The 24,096-nt window shown below is 46.0% G+C and overlaps 1 protein-coding gene across 2 annotated transcripts; it reads right to left on the reverse strand.

Moving 5' to 3' along the window:
* Positions 1-1,679: 1,679 nt before the first annotated feature.
* On the reverse strand, positions 1,680-23,194 carry GATA6 (GATA binding protein 6; the record flags this gene model as incomplete). Of its 2 annotated transcripts, none has more annotated exons than XM_080339831.1 (6): positions 1,680-2,802; positions 13,475-13,581; positions 13,698-13,785; positions 15,130-15,255; positions 18,511-18,677; positions 22,285-23,194. In XM_080339831.1, the coding sequence occupies 6 exons, from the start codon at positions 23,192-23,194 to the stop codon at positions 2,635-2,637; spliced, it is 1,566 nt and encodes a 521-aa protein (XP_080195957.1). In that variant the 3' UTR covers positions 1,680-2,634. The 2 variants fall into 2 exon arrangements, with proteins under 2 accessions (XP_080195957.1, XP_080195958.1); XM_080339832.1 differs by having other exon boundaries at positions 13,448-13,581; positions 22,285-22,801.
* Between the last annotated feature and the right edge of the window lie 902 nt (positions 23,195-24,096).

Here is a 24,096-nt window from a genome sequence, read left to right on the forward strand (position 1 = left end):
TTAAAGTCACTGTTTCCTTGTCTGGCTTGCTTTGCCCTTGGATGGGGCTCTACTTTTGTAAATCAGGAGATCCAAGCCCATGTGGCCTCAAGACTAGCAGGGCTGGGGTTCCAAGCCACACCAATCCCCAGGGAGCAACATGAGGTGTCCCAGCACCAAGGCTGCCATGACAGCCCCCCTGGGAAGAGTGAGGTGTCCCCACTCCTGGCTGGTCAGAGCAGCCCAAACACCAGACGAGGCTTGGCCTGATCCCTTTTTCTAGAAGCCGTTCCCCTCCAAGGGCTGTGCTGCAGCATTTATCGCTTGGTCCTCACGACACCCCAGGGTGAGGAGATGGACTCAACTCTCTGTGTTGGAAAAGCAAGGAACAGATTCTCAGCTGGTGCAAATCAGCATAGCTTCACTGGAGGCCAAGGAGCTATCCCAATTCACCCCAAATGAAAGTCTGGCTCAGAGAGGAGGAAAGACAGGTTGCAGCCACTCCATGGGCTGAGAGCAGCCCTGGGCACGGATGTTGGGCATCCCAGCTTCCCAGTCCAACAATGCTGGAAATCACATGCAGCGTTCTTTTGCTCCAGTCAGCCGAGCGATGCAGAGGACCAGTCCTCAGAGCCAACAAAAGGTTTTCTACTCCCCTGAGTAACTAAAATTCACCATCTTCTCTTTTCAACAGCAGCACCTTCAGTTTTTGCTGCCCTTCACCTTTGGCCACTGGAGGATGCCAGCAGGCACGTGATGGCTCTGCCACCTAGTTGGCTTTATCCACTTACATCTGCAGTGGGTGACAAGCAGATATTTACACATACATGGGACCTGGGTGAGACTCTTTAGCTATGGTGTGAAGGCCAAGCAAAACCATGACAGTCCTCACGAGGCATGGGATTAGTTCCTCAGACTTCCATTAGAAAAACCTGCCACATGCCTGTGAGGGGCATGTGTTGGTAGGAGTGATGCCCTGGTTTTACATATCATCAGAACATGTAGTGAGGGGAGCTGCAGAAAAGCCACACACAATGCAGATTTGGCTAGACAGAGTATGCACTTCAGCTGGAGACCTTCCTTGCAGCCATCAGACATGCCGCTTATAGCAGATATATTTCCATAGCTTTTAATGTAGCTTAACAATTGCGTTGGAGACAAAGGAGAAAGTACAGTGTACAGGAAAAAAAGATCCCAAAATAATACCCTTTTATTTGTAAAGCTCTGATGAAACAACTTTCCAAATGACATCCCACTTAAAAACCAATGGAAACCAACCTAACTATGAGTCACTCACACTATACAGATTGCATCCTACATTTTCAAGATGCCTAAATATCTTACGGAGTATTTACATATGTATCAGTTAGGTAGTAAAGTTTCAATGAGATTTGTTTCTTTCCAGCATACACTTATTCAATGGCAAAAAAAAAAAACAACAACTGGGGATGCATTTGCACTTTTGTACAACACTTCTGAGCAAATGGCTAGGGCAATTTTCCTGAGAGAAGGCTTGTTCTTTGAAACTCTTGCTTTAAAAACTGGAAATACAGAAAGTGGATGGGGTTTTGTTGCACTAAAAAGCCTAAGGATGCCTAGTTAAGTTTTTCTTTTAAATTATTTACGTACCATTAAGTTAAAATGTTTACATTCATTCATTCGTATAAAAACCGTTGTTAAATCTTATGCAAATGATTTAACACTGATTGCTGCAACGCAAATTGCACTTCTTTAAAAAATTATTGTATATATGGAAGAAAAATATCTGATTGCTACCCTGTTTACAAATTTTGACTGACTCTACATAGTTCAGCCAGAAAATACGAACTTTCATAAACCTCAGTCACAGTGTACTTTAAAAGTTATATCGCAGTCTTGCAAAGTGAGTAAATATTTTAAACCAAAAAAAAAAAACCAAACCCAAAATCTCCTTAACCAGCTGGACCTTGTGAGACTTGTACCAAACGTTGTGATTTCTTCCAGAGGCATAGCTAGGCTCTGCAGAGCAGACCAAGGCACGCTGAAGATGAAGGGCACAGGAGAAGACTGATGGCATGAAGACATCAAATGTTCAGTGTGAGACCTCTGTGCTGACTCAAGCAGTACATACTTCTGACACTTGTTAAAAGGGACCTCACTGTCTCCAGTAATTAAAGCCTTTGGTACTCCCTCCCCGACACTGATAGCTTCCACCAAATTCTCAGGGGAGAAGGTGATGAGAAGGGTGAAAATAACTCTACAATCAGAAAGGCAGCAGTGCTGGGTAAGTCGAGGATGTATTTCTGGAATCTATTGATAGGTCTAGGTTTATCTCTTCTTTTCATTTTTTTTTCTTTTTATTTTTCTTTTTTTTTTTTAATTTTCTTTCTTTTTTTTTTTCTCTTTTTTATTTGAGAGTGTAAGGCTGCCTTAGCTATCGCCGATCAGCATTCACTTTACTCATATTTTTCTTGCATAGCTGAGGAACTGGATGCTTCGGCAGAGCCTCTTTCAGAGGCCGAAAAACACCTCTGCTGCCAAGGCACAGGAACAATTTCAGAGGAATGGTCTTTGCCAGCACTCTCACTGCCACCACAACCGCTCCACAGAAGAAACCGTGCGCAGACATCTAGGGGCTGCCGCACAGCGTTGGGATCCAGCTTCGCTCACACCAGGTCACGCCAGAGCCAGGGCACACCAGGGATCCTGTCTGACAGATGCTGTCACTTCGGCTGTGGAGGTCAGGCTGACTCCTGTGTACAGCCCATCTTGACCTGAATACTTAAGGTTACTGCTTTCGGGACTGGTGCTCTCTCCTGGGCCAGACATTGCCGATGAGCTCGCCTGGATGAGGGAGAAGAAGAAAGAGAGATTCATTGAGCAGGTGAGCTTTGCATGCACTGTGTTGTGGGTGGAAGCAGCAAGGGCTCGCAGCACAGTTGCTATGCCAGGATTTCTGCAGAAAGCCAGGCTTTGCCCTCAGCTTGCCTTTGTGCCTCGAAATCCTGAAAATGAAAAAGCACCTTGCAGTCAACCCACTCATTCAGCCCCAGTGACAAGGGTGATAGCCAGGTTTGGAGATGAGCATGTGGTTGTCTTCACAGCACAGTGGAAAAGAAATCGTGGGACATGCAGAAAAATCTGGAAATTGGACCGTGTGAAGGACATACCGTGTGTGTGTTCTGCTGTCTCCTAACAAAGGGACACAGGTGCTGACAACAAAAATGTGACCTGGGAGTTATGACATCTATAATTTTGCTTCCCTGGTGGGACAAGCCAAATACATGCCAAATCTCAGCAGCAGGTGCACAGCACCTCCTAGAAATAAGCTTTCTTTGGGTCCCTCAGACTTTGAAATGCTGAAAATCATTCCTCACCCTTCAAAACACTAGCAACAACCACTTTTCCCAGTGACGCTAGCCACTAAAGGAGATGCTGCTTTCATCTCAAGTGGAGACACACTATGCCTTTGAACCAGGAGCGGTTTTTGTTCCACCACCTACATGTACAAGACAACATGCAGCCCTGATAGGCACGAAGATGAAACTCTGAACTGCACTGGAATCAGTCCATTAATTTTACTAGAGAAATGGAGAATTACAAAGACAAAGAAACAATCATTTTTTCCATGAGGCTGAGCAGATCCGCAAAAGAGGAAAAATTTGCAGTGCCAGACAGAGAAGGGGCAACATTTTCACCCGATAAAGGAAATGTTTAAGAGCTGACTTCATGCAAAATTAACTCTTGGATATGTCAACTTTAAAACCTTAATTTACTCATTAATGGATAGTCTTCGGACGAGATTTCTTAAAAATAAAAAAAAAGACTATCCTAAACTGTGACTGCGGAATATTCCTGCCTGCTGTTTAAGTGAAAAGTATACATATTTAATACTTTTACAAGAGCAAAGCTCTTGGCTCTCCTGGAGCTGTGCCAAGCCAGCAGTCATGACATAGGCAAAGCAGGGCTTCGCGTATTCAAAGGCAATTTCCACATGGTGCTGTGCGGAGTTCTTGTTGCCATGCTTAACTCAGGGAAAACTGCACCTTCTGGAAGAGATACTCATTGCTAGCAGTCACTTTTGTCTGAAATATACTGAAATATTCCAATATTTTCTCTATCTTTTATTACAAGATTTAATTGTCACTATTCTTCCACTCAGTCATCAGCCAGGATCTTGCTCCACCAGTCACTATCCAAAATGTGGAGATGGAAGAAAAAAACTGCTTGCCTCAAAACCAACCAAAATAGCTCTAATCCTAAGAAATATGTTTTAACCCTCTGTCAAATACACCAGTGACAACAAGTCTCCAGATTTGATTCTCACTAACAGAGAGGGTCTCTTGGAAGAAGTGGCAACCGGTGGTTCCCTTGGCCACAGCAACCACGAAACAGTCAGGTTCTAGTCCTTGCTAACAGGAGGAAAACTGCCAGCAAGACCTTAACACTAGATGTGAGGAGAGCAGACTTCAAGCTGCTCAGAGAACTACTCAGTAAGATTTCCTGGGAAGAAGCTTTTGAAGGTGTTGGAGTCCATCAGCGTTGGTTGTTTTTTAAGTACCACCTACTAAAAGCACAGGACTAGGCAACTCCAAAATGCTGAAAATCTAACAGGTGAGGCAAAAAGTCAGCTTGGTTGAGCCAGCATCTTTTTCTTGAAATACAGCAAAAAAAAAATTACATGGTCAGTGGAAGCAAGGTCAGGCAACATGGGAGGACTATAGAGAAGACATTCATGCTGTCAAAGCTCAATTAGAATTGGCCAATACTGTGAAGGACAATAAAAAAGGCTTTTAAAAGTATATTAATGGCAAAAGGCAAACTGGAAATATCATTGGCCCATTACTTGATGAACATGGTCACCTTATTAACAGGGACATAGACAAAGCCAAGATGTTTCATGCTTTCTTCACCTCAGTCTTCAACACTGATGATGAACTTGGGGGCCCCCACAACCTTGGGTTAGAAAACCCTGGCTGTGAGAATGATAAATTCCAAATCAATCCAGAACTTGTACAGTATTTGCTACTGCAGCTAGATCCCTACAAGTCAATGGTGCCTGATGGGATTTATCCAAGGGTGCTTAAAAAGCTGGCTGACATCATAGCAAGACCTCTCTTCATGATTATTCAACACTCCTGGGAACATGGAGGTGTCCCAGATGACTGGAAACTGGCAAACATTGTCCCAAACTAAAAGAAGGGCAACAGGGATGACCCTCGCAAGTACAGGCCTGACAGTCTCACTTCTGTGCCTGGCAAAATCATGGAGATTGGTCTGGGAGTTGCTGAAAAACATCTGAACGACAATGCAGTCATTGGTCCCAGCCAGCACAGGTTCATGAGGGGAAAGTCTTGCTTAACAAACTTAATTTTGTTCTATGACAAGGTTACCCACCTAGCTGACCAAGGGAAGCCTGTTGATGTGATCTTTTTGGATTTCAGTAAAGACTTTGATACTGTCTCTCACAGTATTCTCGTGGACATGATGTCCAGCATACACCTGGGTAAACACCTAATGCAGTGGATGAGCAATTGGCTGATGGGTCAGGCTCAAAGGGTTCTAGTAAATGGGGTTAAGTCAGGCTGGTGACCAATTACTAGCAGAGTTCCGCAGGGATCCATCTTAGGGCCAGCACCCTTCAATGTCTCAGGACTTGAGAGATTACTTAGTAAGTTTGCAAATTATACAAAATTGGGAAGAGCTGTAGACACTCTCAGGGCAGAGAGGCCCTGCAGAGGGATCTGGACAAATTGCAGAACTGGACAATCACCAGCCACATGAAGTTCAACAAGGGCAAGTGCCAGATTTTGCACGTGGGACATGACAACCCTGACTGTATATACAGACCAGGGGACGAGATGCTGGAAAGCAGCTCTACAGAGAGGGATCTGGGGGTTCTGGTTGACAGCAAGTTGAACATGAGCCAACAGTGTGCCCTGGCAGCCAAAAGGGCCAGTGATGTCCTGAGGTGCGTCAAGGACAACATTGCCAGCCAGACAAGGGAGGTGATTGTCCCGCTCTGCTCTGCACTGGTGCGGCCTCACCTGGAGCACTGGGTGCAGTTCTTGGCAACACAGGATAAAAAGGATATAAAGCTACTGGACAGTGTCCAGAAGACAGCTACAATGTTGGTGAGGCTTTTGGAGGGGAAGCCGTATGAAAAGCAGTTGAAGTGTCTTGGTTTGTTTAACCTGGAGAAGAAGAGACCAAGAGGAGACCTCATCATGGTCTACAACTTCCTCACAAGGGGAGGAAGGGTAGGCACTGAACTCTTGTCTTTATTGACCAATGACAGAACCTGAGGGAATGGCAGGAAGATGTGCCAGTGGAGGTTTAGGTTGGACATTAGCAAAAGGTTGTTCACCCAGAAGTTGCTGGAGCACTGGAACAGGCTCCCCAGGGAGGCAGTCATGGCCCCAAGCCTGACAGTGTTCGAGACTGGACAACACTCTCAGATACATGGTGTGAACTGTGGAGTTGTCATATGCAGGGACAGGAGTGGAACTCAATCCTTGTGGGTCCCTTCCAACTCAGGACATACTATGATTCTATGGTATTTTCTTTCCCTGTGACTCTGCACAGACAGTTCAATGAGGCAGGTTTCACACTAACTTTTCTGTCCAGTTTTGGCCTTGCATCAGCCTAGTTCTTCTAAAAAGGATTTATTTTTTTTTAATCTCTAATACATCAAATAGGCTCTTGTTAGCACAAAAGACATCCTTTTAACAGCTTGAGTCCCCTTGCAGTGTAAGAAGGGTTTAAATTTAGAGTTGAGCAGGATTTGCTCAACCTGATCTAAAAATACTAGGAGCTGCTTTGTAAGGTTCCCATTTGCCCATATTTGCCACTGTTGTTCCGGTAAGCAAATATCTTATCACTACCTGTTTTTCCTGGGCTTGGAAAGTATATTTCACCCTTTTCCTGATTCAGCCCTACAAAGGTGGGGCGCAGGGACCTGTAGTTTCCATGTGGAATTATCAGCTGCCCCTCCCTTGGGCACCCCAGAAGGGAGGACACAGAGACACGTCCTGTTTGAAGACCGCCCATCCCTGCCTGGACAAGGCTGGACCCTGGCTCCATTGAGCTGGGGCAGGCAGGACCTGGGCAGGACCGCCAGGCCTGGAAACCCCACCCCGGTAATGTCATGACAAATCCAGGCAGCTTGGGCAGCTCCCAAAGTGAGACATGGAAAACAAACTGTAGCTTGTGAAAAGGACACAGCTGAATGATGGCTCTGCTCCCAAGCCTGCCTACCTCTGCTATTATTTCTCCTGTTTTAAGGGTTGAAAGACAGCAGAAGTTACAGTTAGTTATTAGAGGACATTTGTCAGCTGGAATAAATAAGCTGAACAATGCTGCTGAAGTCAATGAGCTCTTCTAACTCACGATGACTGGTTTTATCAATAAAAAGGTAATGGATTTAATTTCATTGCTGAAATCTGATAATAGGATAGATAACCAGCTGAAGCTCAGCTTCCTGAGGAAAAAGTGAATGAAGCCCATTGGGAAGAGCTTGCCTTCCAAGCAAACAGAGGAGGTTTGCTTTTGTATCTGCAAAGGTGGTTTAAGTATTCTTTTTACTCAATCCAGTAGGACATGGCAATGGGGAAGCCCTCAGGCAGATTTTCTGGATCAGAGGTGGCCTCTCTGTAGAGGACAGGGAGACCTCAGTCAGAGCCACAGAGGGACTTAGACACCTACATCCTACCCAGCCCAGCCCTTACTATGCCAACACCACCCCAGAGCCAAATTCAGCCACACTAAATCTGGCCCAGATCAAAACCAGGCTGCTCAGCCTGCACTGGCCAGCACTTGAGGAACAGCACCAGCATCTCTGGCTGAAGGATGACTCCTGCTTTCTTCCATCCACTCCCTCCTGCACTGCCTGACCACCACAGAAAGTGGGGAGAGGTGAGGGATATTCCCTTTGCCTCTGCCACCAAGAGGCAAAAGCTCCGAGCAAGGAGTTGTGTGAGCAGCTGGAGGGGATGGCAAGAGGCCTTGATCTAAACTTCTGCTCTATCAGATAGACATTTGTTCCGTCTAATTCACAGGTCTGTAGTAAACTGAGTCTCAGCCAATACACTCTTTCTCTTCAGTTAGCATAGTTTAGTTTCGCTACACTTAAATGATAACTGTAGTCAGCTGAAACACACTTGCAAAAACTTCTTTCACTTATAATGTGTTGTGGCAAATTGCAGTGGACTCCTCAATTTTCCAGCCTCAGCCTCCCAGCAAGAACTGCCAGCCTCACCAAGAGTGCTTTCTCCCAATATTGTCACTCCCCAGTTTCTGAAACAGAAGTCTCGACACTGCAAAACCACAGGGTTGTTTTTTTTTTTGTTCTTTAGTGACTCTCTTACTATGCAAAGTTGCCTTTTCTTACTAGTCAAATTGATCCTTTTGTTTATATTGCAGATGTGTAAGTTTACATATCTTCTAATCTCTTCTTTGTATTATAGCAACATAAATCTGTGGTTAGTACTTCATTAATTTCCTAACAGAGGCAACTTCCAGTGTGGCTTTGCAAAATTGATGACCCCCACTGCCGTCAAGGGCTGTATAAGTAATTGGCTTTATTGTTTTGGCAATAAAACAAAACCAAGGAAAATATATGTGTCCATATGCATACAGAAGTTTTGGGTAGAACCAAAAATACTGTTTTTCCTCGGTTTTCCCCACTGAAATAAAAAAGTTGCATTGCTTCATCCTGTTTGATACAAAATGAAATGCTTTCTTTCAGATACGTGTACAAGGAGCAAAGCAAATGAATGACTGAATGTATGAAACTGAATGAGGAGAAGAAAGCAACATCCTGTTTTGTCCGGGAGTGAGGGAGGAGACCAAGAGAAGATTTAAACTGCAGTATCAGATCTCCCAGCATAATGTCCTGACTACCAGACTATTTGGTATTTTAGGTTGCCATGTTCCTCATGCCTCCTGTTGATCTTATTCTACCTGGTTTAGACAAATATTTACTCATACCAGGACTGAGGCACCATGTTCCCATTTTCTAGGTGAAAGTCCTACCAACCACGCTGGTGAGCGTTTCTCTTAGAAACTCTGTCCCAATGGCTATGAAATTATTCTATACCAGCTGAAATCTTACCATCAGGTAGTCTGAAGGACCCTCAGCCATTCAACTTTCTGATATCCAGGTGGTTAGGAGATTTTTTTTCAAGAGGTTGAGTCTTTGGGTTCATCCAGACTCCGGGAGATACTGTAGGGAGGCTGATTCCCCTATAACTTGCATGTATGTCCTACCAATCTGCTGCCTAAAAAGGAGCAAAAAACACCACCTCTAACCATTTCAGGAACCCTCTTCTGAAAACAAAAGAAAGAAAATCCAGGAGAAGCTATTCAGTGAATTCAGCCCAGGTTATCAGGCATTTTGGGGACAATTAGAACTACATTTTCCTACAAGCTCACCACCTGCCAGGGCCATTTCAGTCAGCCCTCTCACTTTCCAGCCTACAACACCAAAGAGCCAGTCCGGATTGCTTCTCAAGGTAAACCTCCAAGGGAAGCAAGCGCTAGTTTTGCCTGCAAGACAACTGTCCTAGGTTATTTTATGGTGTGTGATTACAGTCTTTTTGAGGAACCTCCAAATTGGAGGTAAAGGGTGCAGTAGAGTCTTCTGCAAGAAGAGCTTCCCTGGTGCTGCTGAGCCTTTGCTGACATCAGCCCTGGCTCAAGGAGCCTCCATGTCCTGCCATAAAAAGCAGATTTTACAGCAGTTTTCATACTGCCTTTTATCCTAATAAGGGAATAAAGTCCTTCTGGTAATCACACCATTTGGAGCCCATGCATGGAAACGTATGGGTGTGTGCTAACACAAACCATGCCCTTCATTTAGCAAATTATTCTGTGTAGCTTCTCCCTATACAGTTTCAGCAGCATCAAAGGGAGAGCAGGTATGGATGCAGATGCAGGCTGTCTGAAACCTTCAAATCTTCTTTTTATGGGGATGCAAAGCAACTTCATATATCACACAGCTGGACCTTTTCCATGTTAGTAACACAGGACACCCAGTACTTATACTGCTTAGGAAAACAGAAATAGACCTAAATCCCAGATCCAGATGTGAATTTGGCAAATAGCCCCTTTACAATGGGACAACGAAATATCTCTGATCCAAACACTTCTACACTTTGGGATGTTTGAAATCAACTTTGCAGCCACAGCAATTCATTAATCATATATTTTAAATGTTTAAACTTCAGCTAGAACATAAAATCAACATTTAAGGTTCTTGCTAATTTGTCTGAAAACTGGCATCATATAAGATTCCCTTCATGAAATGGATAGTCTCAAAGACATTTCCAAGAATAATTGTTGCCCTTCTCTTTTTCTGCCCTCCCCTCCTTATTTTATTTTAAAAGAGATAAAGAAAGGTAGGGTAAAAAGTGAATATTACTGACAAAATGAATTCTGCTGAGTTTCATTTCCATCAGATTTCTACATAACAGGGAACTCTTTTGGCAGCCTCCCATAAAAGCCATAATAAATTGCTTTTGTACCAGCAGAGGAATTCATTTTCTCTGTTTCATTTAGCAACAACATTGCTGTGAATTTCAGACAACAGTTTCTAAAACGTCATCAGATTTCTCTGCCTAATGTCAATTTGGCGTTTTTCCCCTTCTCACAGAATAAGGGCTAGTGAAGTAAAAACAGAGCAAAACAAAAACAAGTTGCCATGCTGGTTGTGTAACGCGTGGGGAATGAACCAGGTTCGCTCTTCCAGCAGGTGCCCGTGTTTCGGCAATGTCACCAAAGTGACCAAAGATTACAGAGCCTGGATTCATCCATCTGAGTGTTTTGTCCCTCCTGCCATGGCCTAGAGAAGTTTACTCTCGTTATGCAAAGCCATTGTCTGTTCTACAGATAAATACAAAACTTCAGGCTATCGATGAGTCTACTCAAATGACAAAAATAATCAAGGAAAATAGAAGTCTAGGACAGTATCTTTGCTTCAGTGTGTGGTCAGATTACAGACTGCCTTGCTCTAAAATGCTGACATCCCTTTTATTCCCAACAACTTAAATGACCCTTATGAGCATTAAGCCTCTCCCACGGGATTTGGGGCCATAAGCAGTGATTTCACTTCCTTCATAAACTGGTGATCGTGTACCCACATGATGTCTGGGGCAACAGGAGCAAATCTTAACAGCCATCGCTTCTTACTTTCACTCTTTAGTCTTCCCCACCTTCATCTCATTGAATTGCTGAAGCTTGGGCAAAAGCAGGAGCCCAAGCAAAGGACCTGGCCGTACCCGTGACACGCCCTGTCAACAACTCCCCTGCAAATCCCATCTTCATGTAAGTACATTTGGGGCTGGGGTGCAGGGGTGGGAGATCACTGGCCCTTCATGTAGGGCAGGGGCGCTCAGGAGGATGCCCATATGTCTGGTCACCCATATGTCAGCCTTGTCGCTTCAGCGCGTTTCACTGCCTCTCTCTATCTCTCTCTTTCACTGAATTTTTTCATGAGAAGCAATTTGCAAGGGCTTTGCACATGCAGGGTACATCTGATTGAACCATGGTGGGGAAAAGCTTGTACAGATATTACCGTGCTGCCTGCTGCATACAAGGGCACAGATTTCCCCAGCCCTTGTGCAGGTATCCTCTCCCAACCTGATCTACCATGCAAAAATAATGGATAACTGAAGTTCTGGCACTGGGGGATGCTATTGTGTAATTAAGAGCAGCCTCAAGGTACCTGAGAGTTGCTCTTGGTTGCTAACAGCTCCCAACAAACCTTTTGGCTCATGAACTGTGCCCCCACCCTGCTCTGTTATGGCACCCACACAACTCCACCTGGCAAAATTATATTATAAATAGTGCTATTAAAATTATAACATAAAGATTATTAGTAACAGGTTTGATACACTCTCCTCGGCAGGAGAGCTACAGAAACAAAGGCAGATTTTATCCAGCCAAGAAGGTAAGAACACAGGCGAAATGGGATCTCGTCTATATGGCCATTCTGCCTACAGCCTGCATAGCTGCCTTGGCTTCAGCTAGGACTGTGCTTCTGATTCTGCCCATTGTACAAATCTCATGACACTCTCCAGGATCAGTAGTCTTACTGAAGGCAATGTAAGGAAAATTTAAGGAAAATTTGGCTGCATTTTTTGCTTTGCAAATATTATGGGAGATCCTAAAAGAGTGCATAATAGTTCACTGGGGGGAGCCTGAAACCCTGTAACAGGTCACTTTTTGGCTAATGTTTCTCTTTTTTTGATGTAATCTGTTTATTTTATTGGAGAGACAGAGCTTTCTCTTGTCAAAGACAAGCCCTTTTAGTAACATCCTGGTCCAGCAGCACCCAAACACCAGTGCCTCTGAAACTGGGTGGCCCTGTCAGTCCACAAAAAATCACATTTGCTAAAAAATTTTCCTCCCCTTGTACGACGAAGCTTTGTACATCAGGAATAAAACTTTTGAAAGGAATTTGGATGTAGGAACGCTGAGACATATTGAAAAATAGTTGTTATAAACAATGTCTTATTTTCATTAATAAAGGAGTAGAGAAAGCCACATTAGGAAAGCTTTTCAAAGAAATGACGTGGCAGATTAAAGGATAGAGAAGGCCTGAGGAGTAAGTGCGGATACAGATATGTATAGCCAAGGGGTTAGAAATTAATCTACATTAAGCTTCACAAGTTTAGCAGTAGCATTTGTTATCGCATATGCTAACTGCTTGAAGAAAGGAAGTTTGAGATGGTTTGAGTACTTGATGTAAAATAAGAATCAAAACTGAAGCAGGGGATGACCAGCGATCCTCTGGAGCTTCTCTGGAGCTTGGTGCTGCCAGATGCTGAGCATCTGGCCCCTGAAGAGTCCTCTGCAAGGAGAGAGCTTGGGCCCCTACACACTACAATCAGCAGGCACCCCAGCCTGGTTTCAGCTGGGTCTGGATCAGGGTTTAAGTGCCTTGGTTTAAGACAAAAGCCTTTACATTTCACTCCATACTGCAGGATAATAGCTTACTGGGGTTTACCAATCATTTGGGATAATGCATATAAATGCCTATATGGCATTTATATATATATATTTTTATATATATATATATATATCTTAACCAGGTTTTGGAAAATGTGAGAGCAGCATTGCCTTGAATTATAAATTCAGATCATTTCTGGAAAAATGGGGTATGTGAACACTTTTTTCTTGACAGGATCAATCAGGCATGTTCTATTATCTTCCCTCCAAAAGAAAACCTTTGAAATCAAAGAACCCGAACATTTCAAAACAAGATGTCTGGGGTTAAGCTGTGGTTAACTTAATCATAAAAATTATATAGATCTTAATTAAGAGGTTTGTAAAGTACTTCAGCTTGTCGTTCTGTTTACAGCTATATGTAATATCCTCTGAAAATCTTGTTCCAGTATCAGCTAACAAAACTGGAAAGTTTGTTTAGATTATTGTTCTGCTAGATAAGATAAAAGCTGCGATAACATTGCACAGTGATCAGCCCGCTCACAGATACGGACACCGGCTCATGGCTTACCCCGGAGGCTGCAGGCTGTGTGCTGGGAGACGCGTTTTTGCTACAGTCGTCTGAGTTAGTAGAAGACGTGGATGTTGGAGTCATAGGAACCGCAGTAGTACTATTACCTGAAAGACAGGGAGCTGCTATTAGAAACAAATATTTTCTAGCCAAGAAAAAAAAAACCAAACCAAACCAAAAAAAAACCTCTTGGAGCTCAACTGTCTTATCTTTTTATATTTACCAGAGCATGCCTTTGACTTATTTACGTTCTTAGGTTTTCGCTTCCTGGTCTGAATTCCTTCTTTTTTCATAGCGAGAGGTCGGGGAACCTGAAAAAAATAAATTTCCATGTTGATCACAGAGTTGTATATGTACTCTAGTATCAAGAATCAAAATATACTACAAAATGAAATGGTGATGTTGAAAATGCCTGTATAGCCAGCCCATTTTTCCTGTATCACAGTACTAAATCCAAAAAACCTTTGCTTTTTGTTTGGGCAAAGCAATGGGTGGTTTCAATTAGAGTTTTAGCAGAATAAAGCAAGCAGAGATTTTTCTTAATGTGAGCTAAACAGTTTTTTCAACATCCCAGTCAGTCCACAGATAAACATCACACTTTTAAGGAAAAACAGCATCATTTCACCATAGGTCGTATGACATTAAATTGGATGAGATATATCTTATCCATGATTCCTTATTCCCATCAGTTATAAATTATCTGCTGTGTCTGATTCTGGAAAGCAAGAGTGCCTATGAGGGGAAAAAATACTCCTCTTCCCGTAGACCAGCTACACAAATCAGATCATGAATGGTGTCTTAGGAGAGAAGCTTTAGGCTGTAGTCAGCTTAGTATTTGGGCTTGTTCTGCCCGTGATACCGTTTTATAGTATCAAAATTTATACTTATAGGGAAAATGTGCTCAAAAATCAGCTTTGTGTTCTGTGTCATTACAATTATAATAATTATACAGAAAACATTGGCTTAAAGTACATTTAAACATAATAATAAAATGAGTTTGGGGAAAGACAATTCAGGCATATGCTTGTTATCATTATAATGCTTAAAACTGTGATATAATTTACTTTTTCTTTGAGAACCAGACCAAGTCACAATCAGTCCTAATGCCCTCACTCTTCAAACACTTGTGCTTGACTGTAACTTAATCCACGGAGGCATAACAGGCTCAAAGTCTCACTCAAAACATACTCCATCACATTCAGGACAGAATTGTTTTCTTCTTCCACTATTGCCTAGCAAAGTCTGGAATGACATTTAAAATTTCGATAGCATAGCCTTGGCTTGAATTACATTTAAAGTTTTGCTGGCATAGCTGTGGCTGCCCATGAAGAACTGTTTTATTAAAGGTTTAGGTTTTGTGGGTTTGTTTCCCCTCTGAAGAGCTGATTTAAATCCCAGCGGCAAAAAAACCTCTGCCAGTCATCCAGAGGTGGTTTCTTTTGACAGATCTGTCAGGAAAGCTATGACAGCAAACACATAACTTCTCAAAACCATAACTTGCTAAAATAGTATAACCATTTTTTGGTCATTTCATCATTTATTTTTTTTTTAAAGCCCCACAGCCCAAACCATGAGCCAAGACCATAAGCCAAGACCATTAGCACCCACGGAAACACAAAGGAGCGTCGATGTCCCATAGCGAGGTGGCTGCTTACCCCGTGGAGCTTCATGTAGAGGCCGCAGGCGTTGCAGACGGGCTCGCCCTCCGCGTTCCTGCGCCACAGGGTGGTGGTCGTGGTGTGGCAATTGGCACAGGACAGGCCCAGCCGCCGCGACGAGGGCTGGAGGCAAGCACAGGTGTGAACGGGCGGGCAGGGAAAAATGATTTATGGCTTTACGGTTTATAAAAAGCACTTTAATGCGCAGCGGGGATGGTAGGAGGTTTTTTTGTTTGGTTGGGTTTTTTTATAGCATCTATCAGTGACGCCCCAGAATTAAATCAAGATTATCCTCTTTTCAGAGACTGGCAAGCTGATGTGAAGAGACACTGCGAGTCTGCAACTCTGAGCAATCACAGTGGAGGCAATCACTCTGAGCAATCACAGTGGGACCTCTATTCAGACCATCAGGCACTGGTTCCTCCTCCAGCAGGACAGCTAGGAAACTTCTCAGCTACAGCTCCATCCCACTTCTGTGCCACCTCTCCAGACAGTTCAACACTCTCTCCCCATGCAAAAGAGACAGCTCTAGCGTTGCCACCAACACTCCTGACTCACAGGAAAAATCAGCCACATTAGTCACCTGCCCTTGGTGGCGCCACAGGTGTAGAAAACAAACCTTCCTGTGTGCCAGAGGGTAACACGTACAAGAGCGGCATCTTTGTGAAAACATCTTTTTTTTTCGTTGCACATTTTATCCCCATGCAAAAAAAAAAAGTGCCTCCGGAGTGTATTTTACAGAGCAGAGTTTCCCCTTGGCCAGCAGAAAAGCTGGTGGGTGACAACGAGTTCCCCACTGCAAACAAGCCATTTATGACACTCTTCCGTGGAGTTTGGAGCCAAGATGAAGCAACCTTGTATCAGAAACAACCGTATAACCTGGAGCTTTATGGCTGCAGGCTGTATATCATAAGAGAAGGCAGTCCTCATAAACATGTGAAATGAATGTGAATGGGTTATAAAAGTCCCTGTAACAAGTGATCTCGTTTACGTTCATCGCAAGCAAAGAATTCCAGCTACATCATAAATCCAGTCTTTTTCAAAGTATCGCATTGTCAGGAAAAATATAAAAAAATCTGTACCTAGCTCTGTGTCTGGCAGCTGAACAAGTTTACATGGAGAAGTCAGTTTTAGAGGATTGCATTAATCTTATTCTGACTATAAAGCACCCATAACTGAAATTACTAACTTAAGGGTACAATGCCCTTCCTCTTGAATCATTTACTGCTGGGTTGTTAGACACAACTTGGTCACCTTTGATACCGCCTGCCACTTGGGAAACGGATAAAAACGTTTTGAGAACGAAGAATATTCCAGAGTGATAACCAAATTGCTTGAATTTTATCTGTTCAAGTTTCTTAAACAGTAAGCTGTCATTTTACACTGCAGCTCAGAAAGAATTCCAGATGAAATATGGATTTTGTAACTTTGAATCAGTAATTCATTATTAATTGCACAGACAAAGAAAAAGAAAAAAAAAAAAAACACAACAGCCAAATGTAATGTGTGCTAAAGTACACGCATACACTTTCTCATCTTAAAAATCCAGGTCTCAGGAAAACAGATTTTTTTACCTAATTATTTAATACATATATGTATAGTGTCTAAAGTACTCTCCTCAATTCAATACGAGTTTTTCATGGATTGGGTAAAAAAAGAGCTGCTCTTAACACATAGTCTTAATTTTATTTTCTTGCAAGTGAAATCACTCTGTTAAATCTGTATTTCTTTTTTGTGCAATCTAGTATAAATCTTCCTATATTTTATTTCAATAGTTTTGCTCATCCTTGTATCTAAAAAAAACTGGGAAGGGGTTGTATGTTTTAAAGCTAAAATGACTTTTTCTGCCACAGGAATTTTATCAGGAACTTCAGGGCAATCTAAACATGTTTAGCATTTTCAAAACATTTTCCCTTCTCACCTGCATACTCCCAACTGTATGAACACACAGTCACAGTTGATTTATAGTTGTGGCCAGGGTACTTGGTAGGGATTGTTACACACAACTATTTCAGAGTTATTTCGCCGAGGTGTCAGGCTGTAATCGGGCTGCAGTTTGACTCTGGTTTAGTCTCCTCACCCCTATCCCCTCTTGAAAAAATAAAAGTAACCAAAAAAACAGAAATGCCAGATCCAGGTATCAGCTACTTGAAGTCTGCAGTGGGCCAGGGTGCCATGGCCAGTCGAACTCTGATGCTTCAGATGAGCAGCAGATCTGGCCAGCCTGCTGCATGTGTCTCCAGTGATAACACCTTGTGTCATGAAACTTAGTGGACAGCCAGCTAGGAAAAACGGGCACCCAATGGTAATTAACCTCTGGCTTAAATTAACTGTCTGGCTTAAAGAAAGGTTTTTAAACAGAGGTGGAGTTGGTTTGCCAGCGCTCACTGTCTGCTCTGATCATTGCACATTTGGGTTTTGTTCCCTCCATCCCCGTAAGGGCATTAAATTGTGAAATAAAGAACGGGATGTGTTTTAACACCGGGGAAACAGTCATGGAGAGTAACAGCCGGCATGATTGAAAGGGTCTTGAAAGGCTGATGGGTTTGATACACTGTCTCCATACACAAGGGTCCAAACATCAGCTTGGATTATACCAGTGTAATTTATTGTGGCTAGCTCGGTAACAGCCATTACCAAAGAGCATATTCTTTCTCTCCGCTGACCTCCACCCAGATTTGCTAAATATAATGTGCAGTTCCCGCTTGTTAAATTTTCTTCTTACCTATTCAGTGCCAGCCTGAGTTATAAACAGGGGTTCTGGTTTGTATTATTTATTTCCCCCCCTAGTTTTAGGAGTATATTTTTAGAAAAATTGCCACTCATTTCTTAGGAGTAAAACAAAACAAAGGCTATTATCATTGTTTAAACAATTGGTTTTCTTTGAATTATATACAAAACTTGCTTACATTCCCAAGGATCGAGCTCTCAGCAAACAAAGCAGGTCTGGAGAAATTCCTAGCCCTCTGAACAAACACTTTCCAACCTTGATTTTTTTTTTTTTTTGTTGGATACATTCAGCATCAGCCACACAAATTTCTTCCAAGTCACCTAAGCCCCCTCACCAACAAGGTCTATCAACTCAAAGAGGCAGGCTGGCCCATGCCTAGTGTGTGGCTCACAGGGGGCAGAGGCCCATTTCGCCAGCGCAGGGCCCGGAGCAGGGTCTGGAGGGCTGTCACCCCTGACGCCCATACTGTCACAGCTTTGCCCTGCCAATCTGCTCAGCAGCCCTGCTTCGGTTCTGCAGCCCGGGGGGATCATTTTGTATGCGCTCCTCCATCCTTGCCGCCGCTTTCCCCCTCACAAGCGCTGACTGCGGGGTCCCATGGAGCACAGCTCCTCTTGTCCGCCTTCCTCCCCTTCGTCCCCACTCACCACTCTCTTCTGGGGCTTGATGAGAGGCCGGCTGAGGCCGTTCATTTTGGTGTAGAGCCCGCAGGCGTTGCACAGGTAGTTGCCGGTGCCGTCCCTCCTCCACAGCGGGGTCTGGATGGAGCCACAGTTGACACACTCCCGGCTTTCGGACAGGTCTTCCAGCAGTTCTGGGGGGGCAGGAGCAGAGGGGAAAGGCGGTGGGGCACGGCCGCCGGGGACATGGAGCCCCACGGAGCGCTGCCCCGGGCCCGCCGCGCCGGGATCCGGGCCCCGGGCGGGCAAGAGAGCGGGGCCGTTCAGCCCTCGGAAGTGCAATTCCCCGGCAGTGATAGCGGCCGTGTAGTGATTTTCTTTCTTTTTCCTTTTTTTGTTTTAATTCTCCCTTTTTAAAAAGTTCTTTAATGGCAGCAGACTCGCTGCCGGCCCCGGAGAAACCTTTGCTTTACAAACCGGAGCGGAGCCGGAGCTCCCCAGAACAAGGTGGGGGGCACCGGTCAAACAGAGCGGCAACCGCCGGCAGCCCTGCACTTACGTCGGGGTTTGACCCTTCAGAAATCGGGCTGAAGCGGCGCGGGGTCCGCGGGAAGGGGTGAAACCCCCGCCGTGGTGCCCAGCGGGTGGAAAAGGGGTGCGTTTGGCTTTGTAGGCGTGCAGGGGAGGTAGGTGCCTGCCAGAATAGCCCACTTCCAAAGCCCACCCTGGGTACAAGGAAGGGTGGCTTCCCCAAAGATTCCCCCGGGTTGAGGCTGGGCAAGGAGTTTGTACCCCGACTCTCATTTTAAACGCCTGGTAACTAGTGAAACTTCAAATGTAGAGACAGAGTTTGTGAATCTGGGGTGCCAAGTCAGAGACGGGGAGCGACCACTTCACCTCGGCTATTTGGTCAAATTCGAGCTAGTTGGTAGGAAACAGAGGAAATGGAAAAACATGCGGTATTCTGCCTCCAGCTCCCTTTGATACTGAACACAGGGAGGGGAAAAAAGGGTCTAAATGCACGGAAAAAAAAAAAAAAAAAAAAAAAAAGTAAAGAGAACCCACCTATAAAAACAAACACCTTAAACCCTACGAATCCTTTTATTCTTATTCTGACTCACCTCTCCATATTTCAGGGGAAAAAAAAAATGGATTTTTACATATACCATGCCACGTTGTGCAGAAGTAATAAAAGGACGTGCTTGAATTTCTGCAGAAGCTTTCAAGTTGAGCCTGGGAAAGTCTGTTTCAGACTCATAGCTTCGTCATTGATTTTATTTTTTGCTCCATCCATTCTCCCTGCTACCTGCTTTAATTCATCATTAAGTTATTACTTAATGTTTCACTTAGCAGGTTTGCGCTGCAAAGCAAAAAGGGAGCCTGTAAACGTCAGGCAGCTTTGGAGAGAGGGCTGAGATGACACCGTGGGGCATTGCACTGAGAAAGAAACGGCCTTTTAGCCCGCACCCACCGAAATACATTTCTCTCCTCTCTTCGTTTGCAAATTATTAGGAGCTAAACACGAACGGGCACACGGCAGAGTCCGGAGAGCACAGTTCAACTTAACGTTGTCAGCTTGTAGCTCTTAGCACATCGCGAAGATTTATTAATCTTTGCAGTAAAAGTGCCACTGAAGGCTGTAATCAGGAAAATGCTTAAGGCTTCAAGGACGCTGGAAGTTAAACAGTTATTCGACTCATCTATTTACTTTATAACGTTACCTTCGTGACTGCAGAAATAATTTCTGCCTTGACAATATTTCTCGGGCATTTTAATTTTATTTTCCCCCTTAGAACGTGAAAAATATAGTTCTCTCCAAGGAAAGCAAAATAAAGCTTTCATTTCAACTATTGTTTTAGTAACTCTACGAGCAACGCTAAGAAAGTCGTATCAAACTGCCTAATATTTAGCCGCGAAATTATGTTGCAGTTACAATTTTCCCGACCGCTAACGCGACCACTTGAGCCGGAAGCACGCGTGGCTTCGGCTTTGCTGCCGTTTTTTTTGTCTTGAGGGAGCAGAAAACTCGCGTGGCCCGGGAGGTCCGGGACGCTTCGCCCCACTTTACGACGCGATGCGGCTCCTCGGGCACACATCCTTCCCCCTACCTAAAGCCTAACACCTACCCCTCCGGTTTCCGGCACCGGGGGCCAGAGGCAATATCCAGGGAAACGCCAGGAAGGTGACCCAGCCCCGCGGCTGCCCCAGCCTGTCCTGCCTGCGCGTTTCTGGTCGGGCCGGGGCTCAGCGGCCCCGCAGGGAGAGATCGGGAGCGGCTCCGGAGACACAAGGGCGGGCGAGACCCCCGGGAGCAGGGATGGTGTCGTGCCCCTCGGCGGCTGGCTTGGCAGTCCTGCCTCAGCCTCCTCCAGCGCCCTGCTCATGCCCTCCTCTGCCTCTTCTCCCCCACCCCTCTCCTCTCCCTTACGTGAGATTTTCCAACCCCACTTCTCTCCCGAAATTAAAAATAATAATAATAATAATAATAATAATAATAATAATAATAATAATAATAATAATAATAATGAAAAGCAGGATTTTTTCTTCTCCTCCAGTTTTACAGTGTAACTTTTGGAAACTGCGTTTAAAACTTCAACTTTCGTGTCTCCCTGAGACGCAGCTTCTCAGCTTTGCTCTGCCTGAAAGTTGTCGTGTTAGTAAACGTCAAGTGGGAGGCCTAAAATGCCTAAATCTACGGGTATCATCGAGAGACAGAAGGAGCACCCTGTACACTCCTATAGAAAGATGAAAAGCCACCAGGTAATTTTCTGAAATGCTGCACTGGAAGAGAAAATCACAGTGTATATAAAATACACCTACCAGGTGGGTAGTTTATGATTAAAGCAAATGCTGCTCCAATGTGCATGTGCGCGTGTGTATACATACACATACATGCATAAATATATATAAATATCCACAAATATATAAAAATATACATATATATACACACATACCCACACACCTCTCTGTACATCTGTATTTATATAAACATACCTATATTCTAAAGCTGAAGAGCCTGTAATAATCGTTAATCTTTCTACAACTGACTAAATCATCGCAACTCAGCCTTCACTACTACGATTGATTTAATGACACCGAGAATTTCCTAAACTAAAAAAAAAAAAAAAAAAAAAAAGAAAAGAAAAAAGTAAAAAAAAAAAAAAGGGACACCTCGGAAGCGAAAGTAAAATCCCGTCAGGAGGTGCCATATTTTAACAGCGGTTTACAAACGGGGTTTCTCGTTCATATCAGAGATTTTACTTTGCTGCTTTTCCTTTTTAACGAAGCAGCGAAGTGGTTTGTCGTTGTAATAATCCAAACCGGGTTAAGAGAGACCTACAATTTTCCTCTACACTACAAGAAAGGTTAATTCGCAGTGAATTTTGTTACCAGTTCGTGGCCAGACTATTTCGTTTAAGGAAAGCAGAAATGTACGGAAACTCAAAAGAGAGCTTTACACCGGCCTATTCGTTTTGGAAAGGGCGGGTTTAGAAGCCCGACAGACGTACTTTTTGGTTTTTTGTTTTTTTTTCTTTTTGTGTCCCCTTCAAGCCAACGCAAACGACGAGAGCCACCTCCACTCCAGAAAAGACACGGTCCCGGGACCGCCGTCCAGCCACCGGCACCGCCGCACCGCGCCGCCCAGCCAGAGACTCCGACGCCGGAGCAACCCCGCCACGGGCTCCCCGCGCCCTCCGGCATCCCCCGGGGCCCCGCCAGCGGGCAGCCCCGGCATGCGGCGGCCGCCCACCCTGTGCGGCCCTGCCCGCCCCTTCACCCCCCCGCGCCTGCGGGTCCTACCTGCGCTGGGTGCCCGGACGGGGATGGGGGCGGCCCGGCCCTGGAGGCAGTGCAGCATGGAGTTCTCGAAGGGCGCCGTGGGCCAGGCAGGGGTGAGCTGCGGCCCCACGTAGGACGTGTAAGGCGCCGGGTATGAGCCGTTGAGAGGCCGGGCCAGCGGGCTGTACTGGTCCCTGGCACTCAGGCTGTTGCTGTAGGCGCCGGGCTCCCGGGAGGCCCCGTTGGCCACCGGCGGGCTGGGGGAGTAGGGGAAGCGGCCCGAGGGGTGGGAGCCACCGCCGGTGCTGTACGAGGGGCTCTCCGCGGCCGGTTGGGACCAGACGGCGTGGCCGCCTCCCGGGTGGCTGGTCTGGGCTGCCCCGCTGCCCTGCAGGTACGGCAGCGTGGGCAGCATGGAGCCCACGCGGGTCGTGGGCACGTAGACGGGCGAGCTAGGCGTGGAGTGCATGAAGCTGCCCGGAGATCCGTCGTAAGGCGTGGGGCCCTGGGCGGCCGAGATGGCCAGGGTCTGGTACATCTCCTCGGGCTGCTCGGCGCCGAGGGCACTCAGCTTGGAGCCGCGGCTGGACCAGATCAGCTTGTTGGTTTGGTCTAAATCCGCGAAGAGCAGGATGTCCTCCCAGCCGGACAGGCCAGAGGGGTGGGGGGCCCCGAAGTGCACGTAGGGGGCGAGCAGCGACCGGCTCTCAGCGGCGGGGGGCGGCGGTGGGGCCGGCCGGTGTCTGCCGTCGGGCTCCGGCAGAGGAGTCTTGGAGGAGCGGCGCTCACCCTGGGAGCCGCCGGAGGAAGAGGAGGAGGAGGGCGAAGGAGGAGACGGGCCTGGCTCCCTGGTCGCGAAGGAGCAGGAAGAACCACCAGAGTCCGCAGCGCACCTCTTCACCACGCACCAGCCGCCTTCAGCCACGGCCATCCAGGTCCCCTTCTAGCCGCTTGGGTGTGGATGGAGAAAGGGGAGGAGGGGAGGACGAGGAGGATTGGAGGGGGGTCCGCAGGGCAGGGCGGGGAAGGAGGACACAAAAGAGCAAGGGAGGGGGGGGAGACAAATAATAATAACAAAGTTAGCAAACAGGACAGCCCGTCTCCCTCCCGTAATGAGATTCATCAGGGCTTATCTAGACCCTCTGAGCGCTTAATCAGTCATGTCGCCTCGGCGCTGTTGTCCCTCACCCCGGCGGAATGGGATCAAGCAGCCCAGGTCAACAGGGGCCGGGAGCCGCCGGCCGCTCAGAGCGGAGTCCCGCGGAGCGCGGTCCCGCGGGGACAGGGCTGCGGGATCCGGTCCCCACTCCCTCCGCATCTTGGGCTGCGGATTTGAACATGAAGCACAGCGGCGGGAAGGTGGGCGGGTGGGCGTGAGGAGAGAGGGGGACGAGAGAGGAATAGGGGCATTTTTCCTAGTCTGTGCCAAAGCCCCTTCCTTGGCTGCTGCTGCTGTTATTATGATGATTATTTCAATGAATGAGTCATTTGACTCGGTTCCACTAAGAAAACAATTAGTAAGGCGATCCCTTTAAGATTACTTCTCCGGAGAGCGATGTTAGCTCTTCCGCGCATCGCCTCGCTTGGTTGCTTGTTTCCAGCCCAAGGTCATGGAAAGGAGGAGGAAGAGGGAACGACACCCGGGAGCCGTGAAATGCGCACGGGCCGGGCCCCGACGTGTGCACGGCGGCGCCGGGACCGCAGCCGAGATCGGGGCCAAGGCAGGGGCCGGCTAGCCGGCAGCCCTGGCTGGGGGCCTGCCCCGAGCCCAGCACACTTTTGGGGAATGGCACCCATCCCGCAGCCAGTCGCGGCGGCGGGACGCCGCCGATA

This window comes from Nesoenas mayeri (genome assembly GCF_963082525.1).
Source record: "Nesoenas mayeri genome assembly, chromosome: 2".
NCBI classification, from domain to species: domain Eukaryota; kingdom Metazoa; phylum Chordata; class Aves; order Columbiformes; family Columbidae; genus Nesoenas; species Nesoenas mayeri.